The sequence below is a fragment of the Adiantum capillus-veneris genome, chromosome 11 (assembly GCF_014529385.1).
Source record: "Adiantum capillus-veneris isolate H3 chromosome 11, ASM1452938v2, whole genome shotgun sequence".
In the NCBI taxonomy this organism is placed as follows: domain Eukaryota; kingdom Viridiplantae; phylum Streptophyta; class Polypodiopsida; order Polypodiales; family Pteridaceae; genus Adiantum; species Adiantum capillus-veneris.
The window spans coordinates 130,070,176-130,085,300 of NC_140941.1; the positions used below are offsets into that span (position 1 = coordinate 130,070,176).

Consider the following 15,125-nt stretch of genomic DNA (forward strand, 5'->3'; position numbering starts at 1 on the left):
AGGTTTTTATAGTCCAATACTCTAAATTTCGCAGGCTTTGTCATGTGGGCCATATTTCAAACTCTAGTGGTGAGGTAACAAGTGTGGTAAAGATATGAAGAAAAGGGCGGATATGTGTGAACCCAATTTCATGAGCTATGACATTTTGCCACATAGCAAGGCGTTGAAAACACGCTATTTAAATTTGAATCTTGTACACGTATCGTTTTCTACAACAGAAGCTGGCGAAGCGGCTTCATTTTTCTGAGTAATCGCTTGCACTATTATGACTCACGCTCAGGACCAAGCAAATCGAGTCTTGATGAATCACAGTCTGGAGGTCGAGCGCATATCCGATAGTTTGGGCTCACTGGTTACTCGCCTCAAGCAGATAGATCTTCAGGCTTGGCGTTGCAATGGACAAGATCTTGTCACTTGGATGAACAAAGAAGCGGAAGATATGGCCAGGGTTGAGAGGGATGTGGCTATCACCAAGGCCTCAGGTAAGAGAGAGAGAGAGAGAGAGAGAGAGAGAGAGAGAGAGAGAGAGAGAGAGTTCTATTAACTTCCTTTGGAGGCAGAAGTCAACCTATAGGACTGACCAGAAGTCAACCTATAGGACTGACCAGATAGATTATTGGATACATTCCACATTGGGCATCACGCCATATAAGGCACATTAAAAGCAAAAGTATAAAATAAAATATCTTTGGAAATTTCTTAATGACTCACAAGAACTTGCTTTAAAAATGATGATAGCCCACTATCTTTACAATGAGAAGAAGTGGCATTCTTTAGTTGTTCTCCTTTTGTGTAGTCAAGTTGACTCTCTATGAAAAAAAAACGGCTCATGGCTTTAATAGACATTGCAGCGTATGAGCGTATATTTTGATTAGAGCCCCGAAGTTGTAACCTTGTGGAAGCAATATAAAGAAATACTGAAAGGGGTGCCACAGCTTGGGGCCATTGTAGTTTGGGAGTGGAACTCTACCTAACCCCTTGTCCTCTCGCCAATTCCTTAGGTTCGACACGCCACGTCACCAACTTGTGACATTCTCTCTCTTTCTATTCAGTTGATTGGAAGTGCTAAAAGTCTGTTCCAGCTTGTTCTTTCCAGTCCCTCCCGTTACAGTGGTATCAAAGCTTCAGGCATTTGCTTTTCTAAAAGCAAACACGTCCCTCTAAGAATAGAGAGATCAAGATGGTGCTTTTGGATTCCACAGAGTACGTGTAGTTCCTCCTTTCAATGAACTCTGCGACATACTCTAGAGGCATCCTCAATGGAACCTCCCGATTTTGCAGAGCTTTGAGCAGTTTCTGAACTACATGTCGCCACCTATGTTGCCTCGGGCTGTTCCTCCTACTCTAGCATCAGAAAGCTCAAAAGTTTCTTCTTGACAATGTACTCAGTCCTCTTTTCCGATCGGGGGAGTTTTCAGGAGCATGGTGCAACCATTTGATTTCTACCCTGTGCAACCATTTGATTCCTACCTAGTGCAACTGCCTTTGCCACCTCCGTTGCCATCACCTCCCCCAGTGCCACCTGGGTATAACGGTTGGAGCCCGTATGCTTACCCTTACTATCCACATCCTGGATTTGCACCACATCAGCCAAAGGATTTCAAGGATGGTGGATTTACAATAAAAATTTTCACCTTTTAGGAGTGAAAGATAGAAAGCCTTACAGTTCTTGCACCAATTTGACAACATCTATGCTCTGGGGAACTACACTAAAGAATCAAAGATCTCTCGAGCCACCGGTTTTCTCAAAGATAATGCTATGTACTGGTGGTGTTTTATAGCTACCAAGCCGCACACTCCAAGGACTTGGCAAGCTTTCAAGAATACTTTTGCTTGGAGCCACATGACATCCCTAATTGGAGTTCATCTTTTGGTAGAATGGGGTAACCTGAAAATGCTTGCCATGGAAAGCATGGAAGACTACAGCCTGAGGTTCCTTGATGTTACCTTCCGGTGTCTCTGATAACTTGAAGGACGAGTGTGAATGCTATACCATTTTACTACCATCACCTCTAAAGGAAAACTGTTTGTCCAAGCAAGGTTTCTACTATGCAAGAGCTTATGGACCATGCAACGGTCGGCAACAAGCTTATAAAAGGAAGATAGGAGTTTGTTACGGAAGATCAACTGACAACCAGGGTTGTCCTTGTACAGTCGTTCGATAAAGTTTCGTACGGGAAAATATGGTGTAGTTTAAATTATATCATACATTTTGGATAGTACGGTGTGTTTTCCAAAAAAACTCCATAAAACATCTGCAAATCACCTCAGAACTATACCTAGGTCTAAGGTTAAAGGGCCTAACAAACTTATGAAAAATTACTTAGGGAGTGGGCACAAAGACCAAAGACTCAAGATATATGCTACCAAACAAAAAAAGGTTGGACTGTATTTGTATAAGTAGTACGACATGGGAACCCGTAAGACCTTATTTGACACTTCACCAATGAGAAACTCTATAGCAAGTAGGTAGATGCTTTGAATGTTTTCAGATGGGACACACCTCATATGTATTTCCTAATAAAGGGGATAAGCTTTCAGAGCAGCCTCCTACTAAGAAAGCCAAAATTGCAACAAGACTTGTTCCCCAAATTTATGGAATCTCTATTGAGGGCTCCAAACTTCAAAGAATTGTGCAAAGCATATGGAAAGATCAATGGCTTCAAGGCGCTTATCTTCTTCTAAAGTTCCTCAAACAGATGGACTTGAATATTGTTAGTTTGTTTGAGAACTTGAGGCCGAGCTAGCCACAAGGCAACTCATAAAGTTGTACCTCTCATTGGTGCTCTTCTGGTCACCATCCAAGGCTACCCTGGCATTTTGTTGGAGAACTTGGGCCGAGCTAGCCACAAGGCAAACTCATAAAGTTGTACCTCTCATTGGTGCTCTTTGGGTCACCATCCAAGGCTACCCTAGCAAGATAGACTTTGACATCATGAAGTTAGGGCATTACGGCGCTCTTTTTGGCATGCCTTGGTACGACAAGAACCCTACTACCATTCAAATCCGAAATTGAACCATTACTTTGGTGCAGAATGACAAGCTAGTCGTACTTCGAGTTCGATTGACCGAGACTAACGTGGAACGATTTTTAGTTTGCTTTGTATTTAGTGTAAGGTACAGCGGAATGAATGTTTGAACTTCGCTCAAGATGAGTGCTCCGAGCTGTGCTCAAGGTTTCTTTTGTTCTTATGGAAGGGAGAGCCTTCCGTTCTTAATGAGAGAGTGCAATGATCATAAACAAAGTGAATGGACACTGTGCGTGCAAGTGTATGAGACTGAGAGATAGAGAGAAAAGAGAATACGACACCAGAGACGTAAAACCCTCCTCTGAAGGCCCCACTCTCTATGGCGAGAGTGGTCTACTTATGATTGCACAAATCTCTACAATGCTTGGACTTGTCGACGATGTCGACCACGATGAGGAGACGACGAGACGGGCTGAAATCTGAAAGGCTAATGGCTGAAATCTGCAAATCTTCTATTTGCTGAATTCTGACTCTATGTCGGTGACGATGTCGATGGCGACGATGCGACGACGACGCTCAGCATCTGCGTTTTCCGGGCTGAAACTGTAAATCTTGCGGAAACTGACCGTGCGGCGAGGAACTGCTGCGAGAAGGTGAGATCTGCGAGGTTCGGGACTTGATCGGCGGTGTCTAAGGGCTGAAAACTGAAAACGTGAAAGGAAAAGAGAATACGACACCAGAGACGTAAAACCCTCCTCTGAAGGCCCCACTCTCTATGGCGAGAGTGGTCTACTTATGATTGCACAAATCTCTACAATGCTTGGACTTGTCGACGATGTCGACCACGATGAGGAGACGACGAGACGGGCTGAAATCTGAAAGGCTAATGGCTGAAATCTGCAAATCTTCTATTTGCTGAATTCTGACTCTATGTCGGTGACGATGTCGATGGCGACGATGCGACGACGACGCTCAGCATCTGCGTTTTCCGGGCTGAAACTGTAAATCTTGCGGAAACTGACCGTGCGGCGAGGAACTGCTGCGAGAAGGTGAGATCTGCGAGGTTCGGGACTTGATCGGCGGTGTCTAAGGGCTGAAAACTGAAAACGCTGATGGTTCTTGAGGTTCCGTCGCGGAGAATTTGCAAAACGCTGGGTTATGATGTAGATGCAAAACGCTAGGGCTGAAAATGTGCAAATTTGTCGCCGGTTGTTCTGCAAATGCAAAACGTTAGGCTGATCTTATGCAAAAACGCTAGGCCTTCTGTTGAGAGAAAACACCAGAGTTGTTGCGCGGGTTGGTCTTGCTGAGAAGTTGCCTGTTGAGCAAGGTGCTCTTGTTACCTCTTCTGCCAGAAAGTGCTAGCTCTGGTTTGCTTATATACAAACTTAACAAAATTGCCCTATATACTTTCCAACAAAGTCACTTAAAAATAATAAGTGAAAAATGTCAAAAATAGGTAAAATAGACTAAATGCACTGGAAAATGCTACTGATGGGATCTGATTGGAATCTGATGGTCATGCTGTGTGCAACTAGAGGATATGCATCTAATCTAAGTGTCTGGACATGCACGGTCTGCGAACAGACTCACAAAAGTGCCAGATCACTTCCTGTTCTAGACTGACTTGACTGAATTGAATCTTGATCATGGTGTAGCTTGTCCACGGACACATAGGGTTGGATGTGTCATGTGACATCCCCTCCTTTTCAAAGTGAGGTACTGGTACCGAACTGTATGGCGTCGAGGGAGATCGCCAATAGCATCCGAAATCTTGGAAGGGACTCTTCGCCGGCCCACACTGACGTGTGGGTCGTGCGGTACTTGAACTTCATAAAGGTTGAACGCTTGCTTCTTTGGGCCATGCCGAAAGCGGCACAAAGCCTTCTGACTCCTGAGTCTCCTTCAATGCTTCAACTTCGTCGAGAGTCATGCTTCTTTCTCCTTCAAGAATCTCCATGGCTGAAGATTCCTGAAACCACTTCCGACACAAAAACATGAACATACCCATTCCATGTAAAGTGAGTGGAAAAAATCTTGTCTTCCTAAAAGACTGTGCATGCAATGTAGATGAACAAAGAGAGTGAGTGCTAAACCGTTCACCACACACATGCAAACAATGAGATCAAATCTTTCTCTTTTGATCTAAATCAATCAACTGTGGCAATTCACAACGGAAATGCCCATGCTTGGTGCTCATACTTTCATGTGCTCTTTCTACAAATGTGTCATGCCAAGGAAGAGACATGGAATGTGACTTCCTTGAATGCATACTTTTCAGCTTTTCATGAGAAATCCGCATACATCCATGCTCATTCATGAGTGAAACGTGCTCAACGTACAATATGTCATGCCTAGGAAAAGGGATCACATACAGACACTGACTAAAATACAGGCAACGATCACGAATTAAACACTCGTACAATGCGTGCTACTAATCATGCGAACACATAATACTTCCTGTGAGGGTGCTTTGGACCTAGGCTCGAGAGCCAAGATCGATCCTTCATGATTGATCGAATCTGCAACGAGGTTAGCTTCGCTAGAAAAAGCATCAACTAACACATCATCCTTGTGAACAATCACATCTTTTTCATGCAACTTATCATGCTTGTGAGAAATCACATCTTGATCATGCAAATCATCATGCTTGTGAGAAATCACATCTTGATCATGCAAATCATCATGCTTGTCAGTGTCATCCAAATCATCATGCTCATCATTATCATTCAAATCATTATGCTTGTCATTGTCATTCAAATTATCATGCAAATCATGTGTGTCTTGCTTTGGAGAAGAAGAGACTGAGAGAGTCTCCTTTTCTTGATTCTGTGCAAAGTGCGCCTGCACTTGAGAAAAGAGTCTCAAGAACTCTTTCATGTGTTGGTCGCTCTTCTCTTGTCTTGCTTTGTTCTTGCGGTCATATTCTGCTTGTCTTTCGTTGTTCTCGCGATCAAATTGTGCTTCTCTTTCTTTGTTCTCGCGATCCAATTTGGCTTGACTTTATTTTTCTTCCAAGTCGTACTGGCGCTCTATGGCTGCCATTTCTTCTTTGTAGGCCTTTCTGTCTGCTTCTCTTTGTGCTTTTCGTGCTTCGTGGTCTAACTTCATGTCCATCACCATCTTGTCGAAAGCCTCCATAGGAGTTAGTGCAATCCTTGACGTAGATGGGGAAGGGGGAGGGTCGGAAAAACCTCCTGGTGAGGAAAATTCTTCTTCGCCTCTCTCATACTCATCACCTCTAAGCGAAGTATCCATTCCGCTTTGAGTGATGACCATTCTGAAATCGTGGGTTCTTGTGGGTTCTTCAATCTTGTGGTCTTGGGTTCTTAAGTTCACGAGGAATTTGGGTTCTTGTGGGTCTTGGTTCTTGGGGTTCTTGAGTTCTTGAGGTTCTTGCGGGGGCGTGAGGTTCTTCTTTCGCTTGCAATCTGTGTTTGAGAAGGATCTTCTCTTCACCCGAGTTCTACTCTTTTCTGCGGGCGCACCCCTTGCGGCCTTGCGCTCACACCGAGGTTGCTTTTGCCCACCTCACGTCAATTGGCCGGCCGCTAAGTTCACGGTCCGCTCTCAATGAGTGAAAAGAGGCACAAGGGGAGGCTGGACAAGCCCTTCTTTCCTGAAATTCCTGTCACTCTTCAAAAACACGACTAGGAATGGCCACTCCCAAGCGAACTTGGGTTCGTGCGACCGCAACAAGCAAAAAAAATTCTTGTGATTCTTGTGGTTCTTTCCTTGAGTGATACAGAACACTGCCAAAGCTCTGATACCAATGTTAGGTGCAGCGGAATGAATGTTTGAACTTTGCTCAAGATGAGTGCTCGGAACTGTGCTCAAGCTTCCTTTTGTTCTTATGGAAGGGAGAGCCTTCCGTTCTTAATGAGAGAGTGCAATGATCATAAACAAAGTGAATGGACACTGTGCGTGCAAGTGTATGAGACTGAGAGATAGAGAGAGAAGAGAATATGACACCAGAGACGTAAAACCCTCCTCCGAAGGCCCCACTCTCTATGGCGAGAGTGGTCTACTTATGATTGCACAAATCTCTACAATGCTTGGACTTGCCGACGATGTCGACGACGACACGGGCTGAAATTTGAAAGGCTAATTGCTGAAATCTACAAATCTTCTATTTGCTGAATTTTGACTCTATGTTGGTGACGATGTCGATGGCGACGATGCGACGACGACGCGCTGAAAACGCAGATGCTGAAATCTGCGTTTTCTGGGCTGAAACTGTAAAGCTTGCGGAAATTGACCGTGCGGCGAGGAATTGCTGCGGGAAGGTGAGATCTGCGAGGTTCAGGACTTGATCAGCGGTGACTAAGGGCTGAAAACTGAAAACGCTGATGGTTCTTGAGTTTCCGTCGCGGAGAATTTGCAAAACACTGGGTTATGATGCAGATGCAAACACGCTAGGGCTGAAAATGTGCAAATTTGTCGCCGGTTGTTCTGCAAATGCAAAACGCTAGGCTGATCTGATGCAAAAACGCTAGGCCTTCTGTTGAGAGAAAACGCCAGAGTTGTCGCGGGGGTTGGTCTTGCTGAGAAGTTGCCTGTTCAGCAAGGTGCTCCTGCTGCCTCTTCTGCCAGAAAGTGCTACCTCTGGTTTGCTTATATACAAACTTAGCAAAATTGCCCTATATACTTTCCAACAAAAGTCACTTAAAAATAATAAGTGAAAAATGTCAAAAATAGGTAAAATAGGCTAAATGCACTAGAAAATGATACTGATGGGATCTGACTGGAATCTGATGGTCATGCTGTGTGCAACCAGAGGATATGCATCTATTCTAAGTGTCTGGACATGCACGGTCTGTGAACAGACTCACAAAAGTGCCAGATCACTTCCTATTCTAGACTGACTTGACTGAATTGAACCCTGATCATGCTGTAGCTTGTCCACAGACACATAGGGTTGGATGTGTCACGTGACATTTAGATACTTTTTTTTGAACTTTGTTTGAAAATAATTTTTGTAATCGGTTTGAAATAGACTTTATTTGTTTTGAACTTGTCTTGGTGCCGATTGAGATTGTTTGATTTTGGTTTCAATGCTGTGAATACCTCATGGCTCGGACAATGGTGTGGGAGGAGTATTTAAGAGAAAATTGTGATTGAAAATATATGAATAACTCATGGCTTGGGTCTTGGTCCTGGGGGAGTATTGATGTGGATGTCGACTTGGAAACCTCTAAACGACGCAAGCTGCGGTCTAGGGAGTGTTCAATTGTAAATGAAACCTCCAAGCGATGTAGGCTACGGCCTGGGGGATAGTTGGTTGTATGTGCCCGGATTTAAGCTCTTGAGAGGAGTATTCATTGGGGAGTTTATGTTTTTATGTCTTGTGACTGCATTTGTAATCATTTATGTTGCATTGTGATGTGCCAACCATTTATATCATAGTCACAGGGGACGCCCTTTTTTGGGCTTCCCGTCCCCACTTGCCGTCCTACCCTCTTTTTTACACTAAAAATCCATTTGAGCCCCGTCCCCCTTCCCCGAATGCGTCCCTTGTGACTATGATTTATATTCCAAATTGGGTGGGATTGCTTGGGTATGTGATCTTAATGCATCTAGATACCCCTATAAAGATGCGCGCGGTTTGGGTGTGATGGCTAACTTTGCTACGCTAGAATATCAAGAGCTCCGATACGGAATGAGAATACCGAATGACCCTCATTTGACCCTTGGATTTTTGATCTAAATTGATTGCGTTTCGTAGGTCATCGTGGATGATTACTCTTCTTTCAAGAGGGGGGTATGTCACAAACTGCTGACGTGTCAACCATTGAAGATGAAGGGAGTTAGGACTCCAAAATCCTAACCCTAGCTAACTTACAGATCTCGGCCGAGGGGCTTAAAACCTCAATAAAAGACAAAAAGGGGTTAGGATTATAAATCCTAACCCTACCAACTTGTAGATTCTAGTCGAGGGCCTAGCATAACTTCGCTTTGCGTGGAGATGCTGACATTGTAGCAGTGTATGCCTCTGTTTGCGATTTTTGGAAACAGTTGGTGACGTGGCAGTGCTGTATAGACAGTCTTCTAGGCCGCAGATTTTTGTTGCTTTTCATGTGAGATGCTTTTGGAGAGGCCAAGGGCCTTTAAATATGTACTTTTTTTGGGGGGGGGGGGGGTTCCTCTTTTAGCATCTTACCTTGTGGAGGAGCAGAGCAGAGCCCGGAAGGTGCAACCTTGTGGAAGCAATATAATATAAAGAAACACTGAAAGGGGCGCTAGGATTTGGGGCCAGTACAATTTGGGAGTGGAACTGATCCGCCACTTTGTCTCTCTCGTGTGGATCTCTCTTTTCAGTTCAGCTGTTTTGAAGTACTTAAAGTGTGTTCCAGTCCGTTTTTCCAGTTGGCACATGGTTCCTTCCCGTTACAATGGCTGCCCATGCACGCAATAAAAACCACAGATCTGGCACGTAAGTTGCAAAAAAGGCTAGATTCACTTGGATGGAGCATTCTCATGCAAAAACACTGGAGGGATCTTGCTGGGACGCCAAAGAATCTTGGGCGACTGACGGTCCATTTGCTTCCTTTATCCTACAAAAGCTGCCTTAAGGAATTGTTGAGATGTTAGGTTGGGCAATGACTTTGACATGATGTGTTACATGCTTGGACACTCCAAGCAAGAAATCAATAGAAACACACGAATAGAAATTGCAAAATCACTGAACTTGACGAGAAAGAGAGAGAGAGGAGAGTCGACACGGCACGGTGGAGTTCCGAGCCAAGACGCACTGGCCTCAAAGAGATGCGTCCCTTCCGGAATTTCTTTATTATTATGCTTGCAAAGTATAACTCCCAAGGGTCCAACTCTCTCTCTGAGACTCTGCGTCCAGATGCTCTCATAGTGAGGCCCCAAGGGTCCTTATAAACAATACAAGGTATGCTCAAAAGTAGAGCCCCAAAAGCATCATTTCAAAAGCACTTATCCCCAAAAGCCCTCGTCCCCAAAAGCATCAATTCAAAAGCACTTATCCCCAAAACCCCTTGTCCCCAAAAACAACGCGTAAAAGAAAACAACAAAATTTGCTAGCGCAAATTACGGAAATCCCTATAGCCTACCACGTGGTAGTGTTAGTGCAAAACGCGGGATTTCTGTACAGGCATGCCATGTCAGTAGTCGGTATTGCCTTGCCATGTCAGCATTCAACGCAATTTATGAGACTCCTTTAGAGATCAAGCTTTTTTTGGTTTTTAGGGCTTTCGGCCCTCGGCCCATACTTCACAAGTTTTTCAATTTACTCGGTTCAATTTCTCTTGTCCACTCGGCCAAGTTGAGCACTCCACGCCATCACTTGGTGACCTTCCCCCCTCTTGAAAGAATTGTAATCGCCCTCGATTACGCCGACACGTCAACGTCAGTTGTTTGAATTCTTTGAGGAACCGTCAACTGATTCCCTTGCTTCTCTCGAATCCTCTGATGGACTTGGATTTGGTTCCCTTGGTTCGCCGGTACCCTCGAATGCACTATCATCTGATTCGCCTACTTCCTCGGAATCCTCTAATTAACCTTCATCCGGTTCCCCTGATTCATTCTCTTCACTAGAAGACTCTTGCCCTGTAGAGGTGGACACTAGCCTGTTCATAGGACAAGTCAATGAGCCGGCATGCATTCCAAAACCTTCCTTGGCATGTCCCATAAGTCTCTGAATAGAGTCTGACTTCTATTGCAGATAATGCTGTCAGATTTCTTTTGGCAAATGAAACCGGCCCGTGAGGCGATAGGCTTTTTCACCCGAAACTTTACTTTAGACTTTAAAACACAGAGAAACTTTGCAGATAGAACTGGTAACAGGAATTGACACTTCAAACACACACGGCTCGGAAGCTAGAGCGCTCCGAGCAGATGCTGACAACCTGTTGGCCCCAAAAATTGGCGTCCCTTTTGATATTTCTTTATTCTTATTGCAAAAACCGATCCGAACACTTTCACCTAACTCTCACCAAGCTGCCCAAACCTGTCCATGGCTGTAATTGCAGGTTTTGGACCCAATTTCGCTAGCATAACGGCGCAAAATCCCTGTAGGTCAAAAGTACACGCCTAGGACGCTTTCCCCCGCATTTTGGAAGCTTTACGGTGAGGTGCTGTAATTTTTTGTTTTGCCACTGTTAGGTGCCTACAACCCTGTACATGCATCCCAAGGCCTTTCCGAGGCTCCCCTGGCGATTCCCTAAAGTTTAGGTGCGAAACCCTAAACCTACAGAAAAACACAGCAGGCTGTAATTCTCTGTTTTGGACCGTTTCGAGCGGAGCGAGCACGCCTACGCGTGTCTGAGGTGCTCCCGCACGCACTTTTCAATGATTTTTATTTAATTTTTGGGACCCTCTTTTTGAAGTCACAAATGGTCGGACATTGCATGGCCAGTGTGAAACGGCCGACGACCGAGAGTTTCACCCGCAATTGGGAAGGGCATGTCACCGCGAGATGGTGGGGCCACTCGGCATTGGAATCCCAGCAATAAAAGCTCAGCTCAAAGTCATTTAGGCCCCCTCGCTACACTTATAGGTCGATGGGTACTAGGAATTAACTCTAGAGAGGCAAACTGGACACATGGCGGCTCTGCAGCAATTTGCCAGAAGCATCAGCTAGAGGGGGTGCCCATTTCATGAGGGGACTGATTTTTACTCCCCAAGTGCTTTACAGTGTGTGGGTGAGTAGTGGGTGCAGGTGATCACAGCTTTAATGGAAAGCTTGTCTTCTCCCTTGTAACAAACTTGGACACCCCAAGTCAAGATTCTGCTGTGACACAACAGATATTCACTTCAAATTAATTCACAAAACAAAAGAGAGTTGACACGGCCCGACATACTTCTGTGCTAAGAGATATTGGCCCCAAAGACTGGCGCCCCTTTCGGTATTTATTTTTATATTAATCTGTGAGCAAAGTACAATTGAGCCTGTGGGTGTTCGCTCTTAGGCTCTGTGTCCAGATGCTCTGAGAAGTGAGCCCCTAAGGCAACTTATAAACAATTTACAAGGGATGCTAAAAGCAGAGCCCCAAAAGCTTCAACTCAAAAGCAATACTCTCCAAAAGTTGCCAGAGTAATTTGTCGAGGTTCGTACACTGTTGTCAGCGCAAAAAGTGGACATCCGTAGAGTCAGCGCGATTTGGGGAGGTATGCACAGCTAGCGCGATTCACGGAAATCCGTACGCCCTGCCACGTCAGCAGTCTCTTCGCTTTATTTTAATATCCCTGGGCCCCCCTCGTCCCTTGGCTATAAGTTGGGACAACTTTATTAGGGTGTGTGTCTGGGTGGCTCTGCCACATCACCAGTTTGTGACATACCCCCCTCTTGAAAGTATTGTTATCGCCCTCGATTACGCCTACAAAATAGACAGAGGCCATAAATCGTCTTAGTAGACATTGACTGTTAGTACCGACACACTAGACATGGCACATCTAGCACTTGTACAAAACATCACAGGACATCACATGACAAATCATAGAAGAATTCATTCCAAATCTCAGACCATGACCATTGGCGACGTATTTAGTAATCGCATCTAGATCCATTCCGAACTTCACGGATGCCTGATTAACCAATCCTTATTGCAATCATGTCTATGAAGATTTATGAGATCGAAATGCTGCAGTCATTTCTTCTTTCAGTTCCTATGTCACGTGACATCCAACCCTATATGTCTGTGGACAAGCTACAATACGACAAGGGTTCAATCAGTCCAGTCAGTCTAGAATAGGAAGTTTTGTGAGTCTGTTCGCAGACCGTGCATGTCCAGACACTTAGATTAGATGCATATCCTCCGGTTGCACACAGCATGATCATAAGCATTCCCATCAGAATTCATCAGCATCCATCATGGGAATTTTCCAGTGCATTAAATCTATTTTCCCTATTTTTTACTTATTTATCAAGTGACTTTTGTTGGAAAGTAGGTAGGGCAATTTTGCTAAGTTTGTATAAATAAAAACCTAGCGCTAGCACTTTCTGGCAAAAGAGGCAGCAGGAGCACTTTGCTCAACAGGCAACTTCTCAGCAGGACACCCCCGAATAGCGTAGCGTTTTTGCTCCACAGCGCACTGGCTAGCGTTTTTGGACAAGCACTCAGATCAGCCTAGCGTTTTGCTTCAGCATAGCTTGGCGACCTCAAACTCTGCAAATACCCTAGCGTTTTTGCAGCAGGACAGGAAACAGCCCTAGCGTTTTTGGTTTGCAGAACAACCCTAGCGTTTTTGCAGATCATCCCGACAAAATCAGCCATAGGACCAGCGTTTTCAGTTTTCAGCCTTTAGCACTCGTAGAAGAACCCCCGAACCTCGCAGATCTCACCTTCTCGCAGCAGCAGATCCTCGCCGCACGGTCAGATTCCGCAAGGTTTACAGATTCCGCCCGGAAAACGTAGATTTCAGCATCTGCGTTTTCAGCGTGTCGTCGCCACATCGTCGTCATCGACATCGTCACCGACATAGAGCCAGAATTCAAGAGAGACAAGATTTGCAGATATCAGCCCTTAGCGTTTTTAGATTTCAGCTGTCTCGTCGTCGTCCTCATCATTGTCGACATCGTTGGCAAGTCCAAGCATTGTAGAGATTTGTGCAATCATAAGTAGACCGCTCTCGCCATAGAGAGTGGGGCCTTCGGAGGAGGGTTTTACAACGTATTTGGTGTCGTATTCTCTTCTCTCTCTCTCAGTCTCATGCACTTTCACGCAGAGTGTCCATTCACTTTGTTTGTGTCCGTTGCACTCTCTCACTAAGGAACGGAAGGCTCTCCCTTCCGTAAGTAAAAGGAACCTTGAGCACAGTTCGGAGCACTCATCTTGAGCAAAGTTCAATATTCACTTCTGTTGCACCTTACATTGGTATCAGAGCTTTGGCAGTGTTCTGTATCACTCAAGGAAAGAACCACAAGAACCACATAATTTTTTTTGCTTGTTGCGGTCGCACGTAACCCAAGTCCACTTGGGCGTGTCGATTCCTAGTCGTGGTTTTGAAGAGTGACAGGAAACCCAAGAAAGAAGGGCTTGTCCAGCCTCCCCATGTTTCTCTTTTCACTCATTGAGAGCGGACCGTGCACTTAGTGGCCGGCCAATCGACATGAGGTGGGAAAAAGCAACCTTGGTGTGAGCGCAAGGCTGCCAAGGGGTGCGCCCTAGGAAAAGAGCTGAACTCGGGTGAAGAGAAGATCCTTCTCTAACACAGATTGCAAGCTAAAGAAGAACCTCAAGAACTCAAGAACCTCAAGAACCCAAGAACCTCAAGACCCCCAAGAACCTCAAGAACCTCAAGAACCTAAGAACCTCAAGACCCTCAAGAACCCAAGACCCACAAAAACCCAAGTTCCTCGTGAACTTAAGAACCCAAGACTTCAGTGGATGGTTATCACTCGAAGCGGGATGGATACTTCGCTTGGAGGTGATGAGCACGAGGGTGGCGAAGAAGAATTTTCCCCACAAGGCGGTTTTTCTGACCCTCCCCATTCCCCATCTACGCCAAGGATTGCACTAACTTCTATGGAGGTTTTCGACAAGATGATGATGTATAGTAAGCTAGAAAGCGATGAAAAAATGGCAGCCACCATAGAACGGAAATACGAAGAACGAATGGCAACCATAGCACGTGAACGCGAAGAAAGATTGGCAGCCATCGAGCGTAAGTACGAGCAAGCCCGCTTGGAAGACAAAGCAAGAGAAGCAAAATTTGATCGCGAGAACAAAGCAAGAAAAGAGAAGAGCGACCAACACATGAAAGAGTTCTTGCGACTCTTTTCAATTGTGCAGGAGCAGTTTGAACAGAATCAAGAGAAGGAGACTCTCTCAGTCTCTTCTTCTCCAAAGCATGACACACAGGATTTGCATGATGATAAGCATGATGATTTGAATGATAATAATGAGCATGATGATTTGGATGACAATGACAAGCATGATGATTTGCATGATCAAGATGTGATTTCTCACAAGCATGATGATTTGCGTGAAGAAGATGTGATTGTTCACAAGAAGAATGAGTTAGTGGATACTTTTTCTAGTGCAGCTAACCTCATTGCAGAGACAATCAATCACGAAGCACCGATCTTGGCTCTTGAGCCTAGGTCCAAAGAACCCCCACGGGAAGATCCGACCAATCAGGAAGAACCGATCTTGGCTCTCAAGCCTAGGTCCAAAGAACCCTTACATG

The 15,125-nt window shown here is 45.0% G+C and overlaps 1 protein-coding gene across 1 annotated transcript in view; it reads left to right on the plus strand.

The window, feature by feature from the left end:
* Nucleotides 1-197: 197 nt before the first annotated feature.
* Nucleotides 198-15,125, plus strand: part of LOC147448007 (uncharacterized) — an 83,570-nt gene continuing 68,642 nt past the window's right edge. Inside the window, exon 1 of the mRNA XM_086524472.1 lies at nt 198-482. Within this exon, the coding sequence (XP_086380598.1) occupies nt 266-482 (217 nt within the window). The 5' untranslated portion in view covers nt 198-265. The remainder of the gene's footprint in view (nt 483-15,125) is intronic.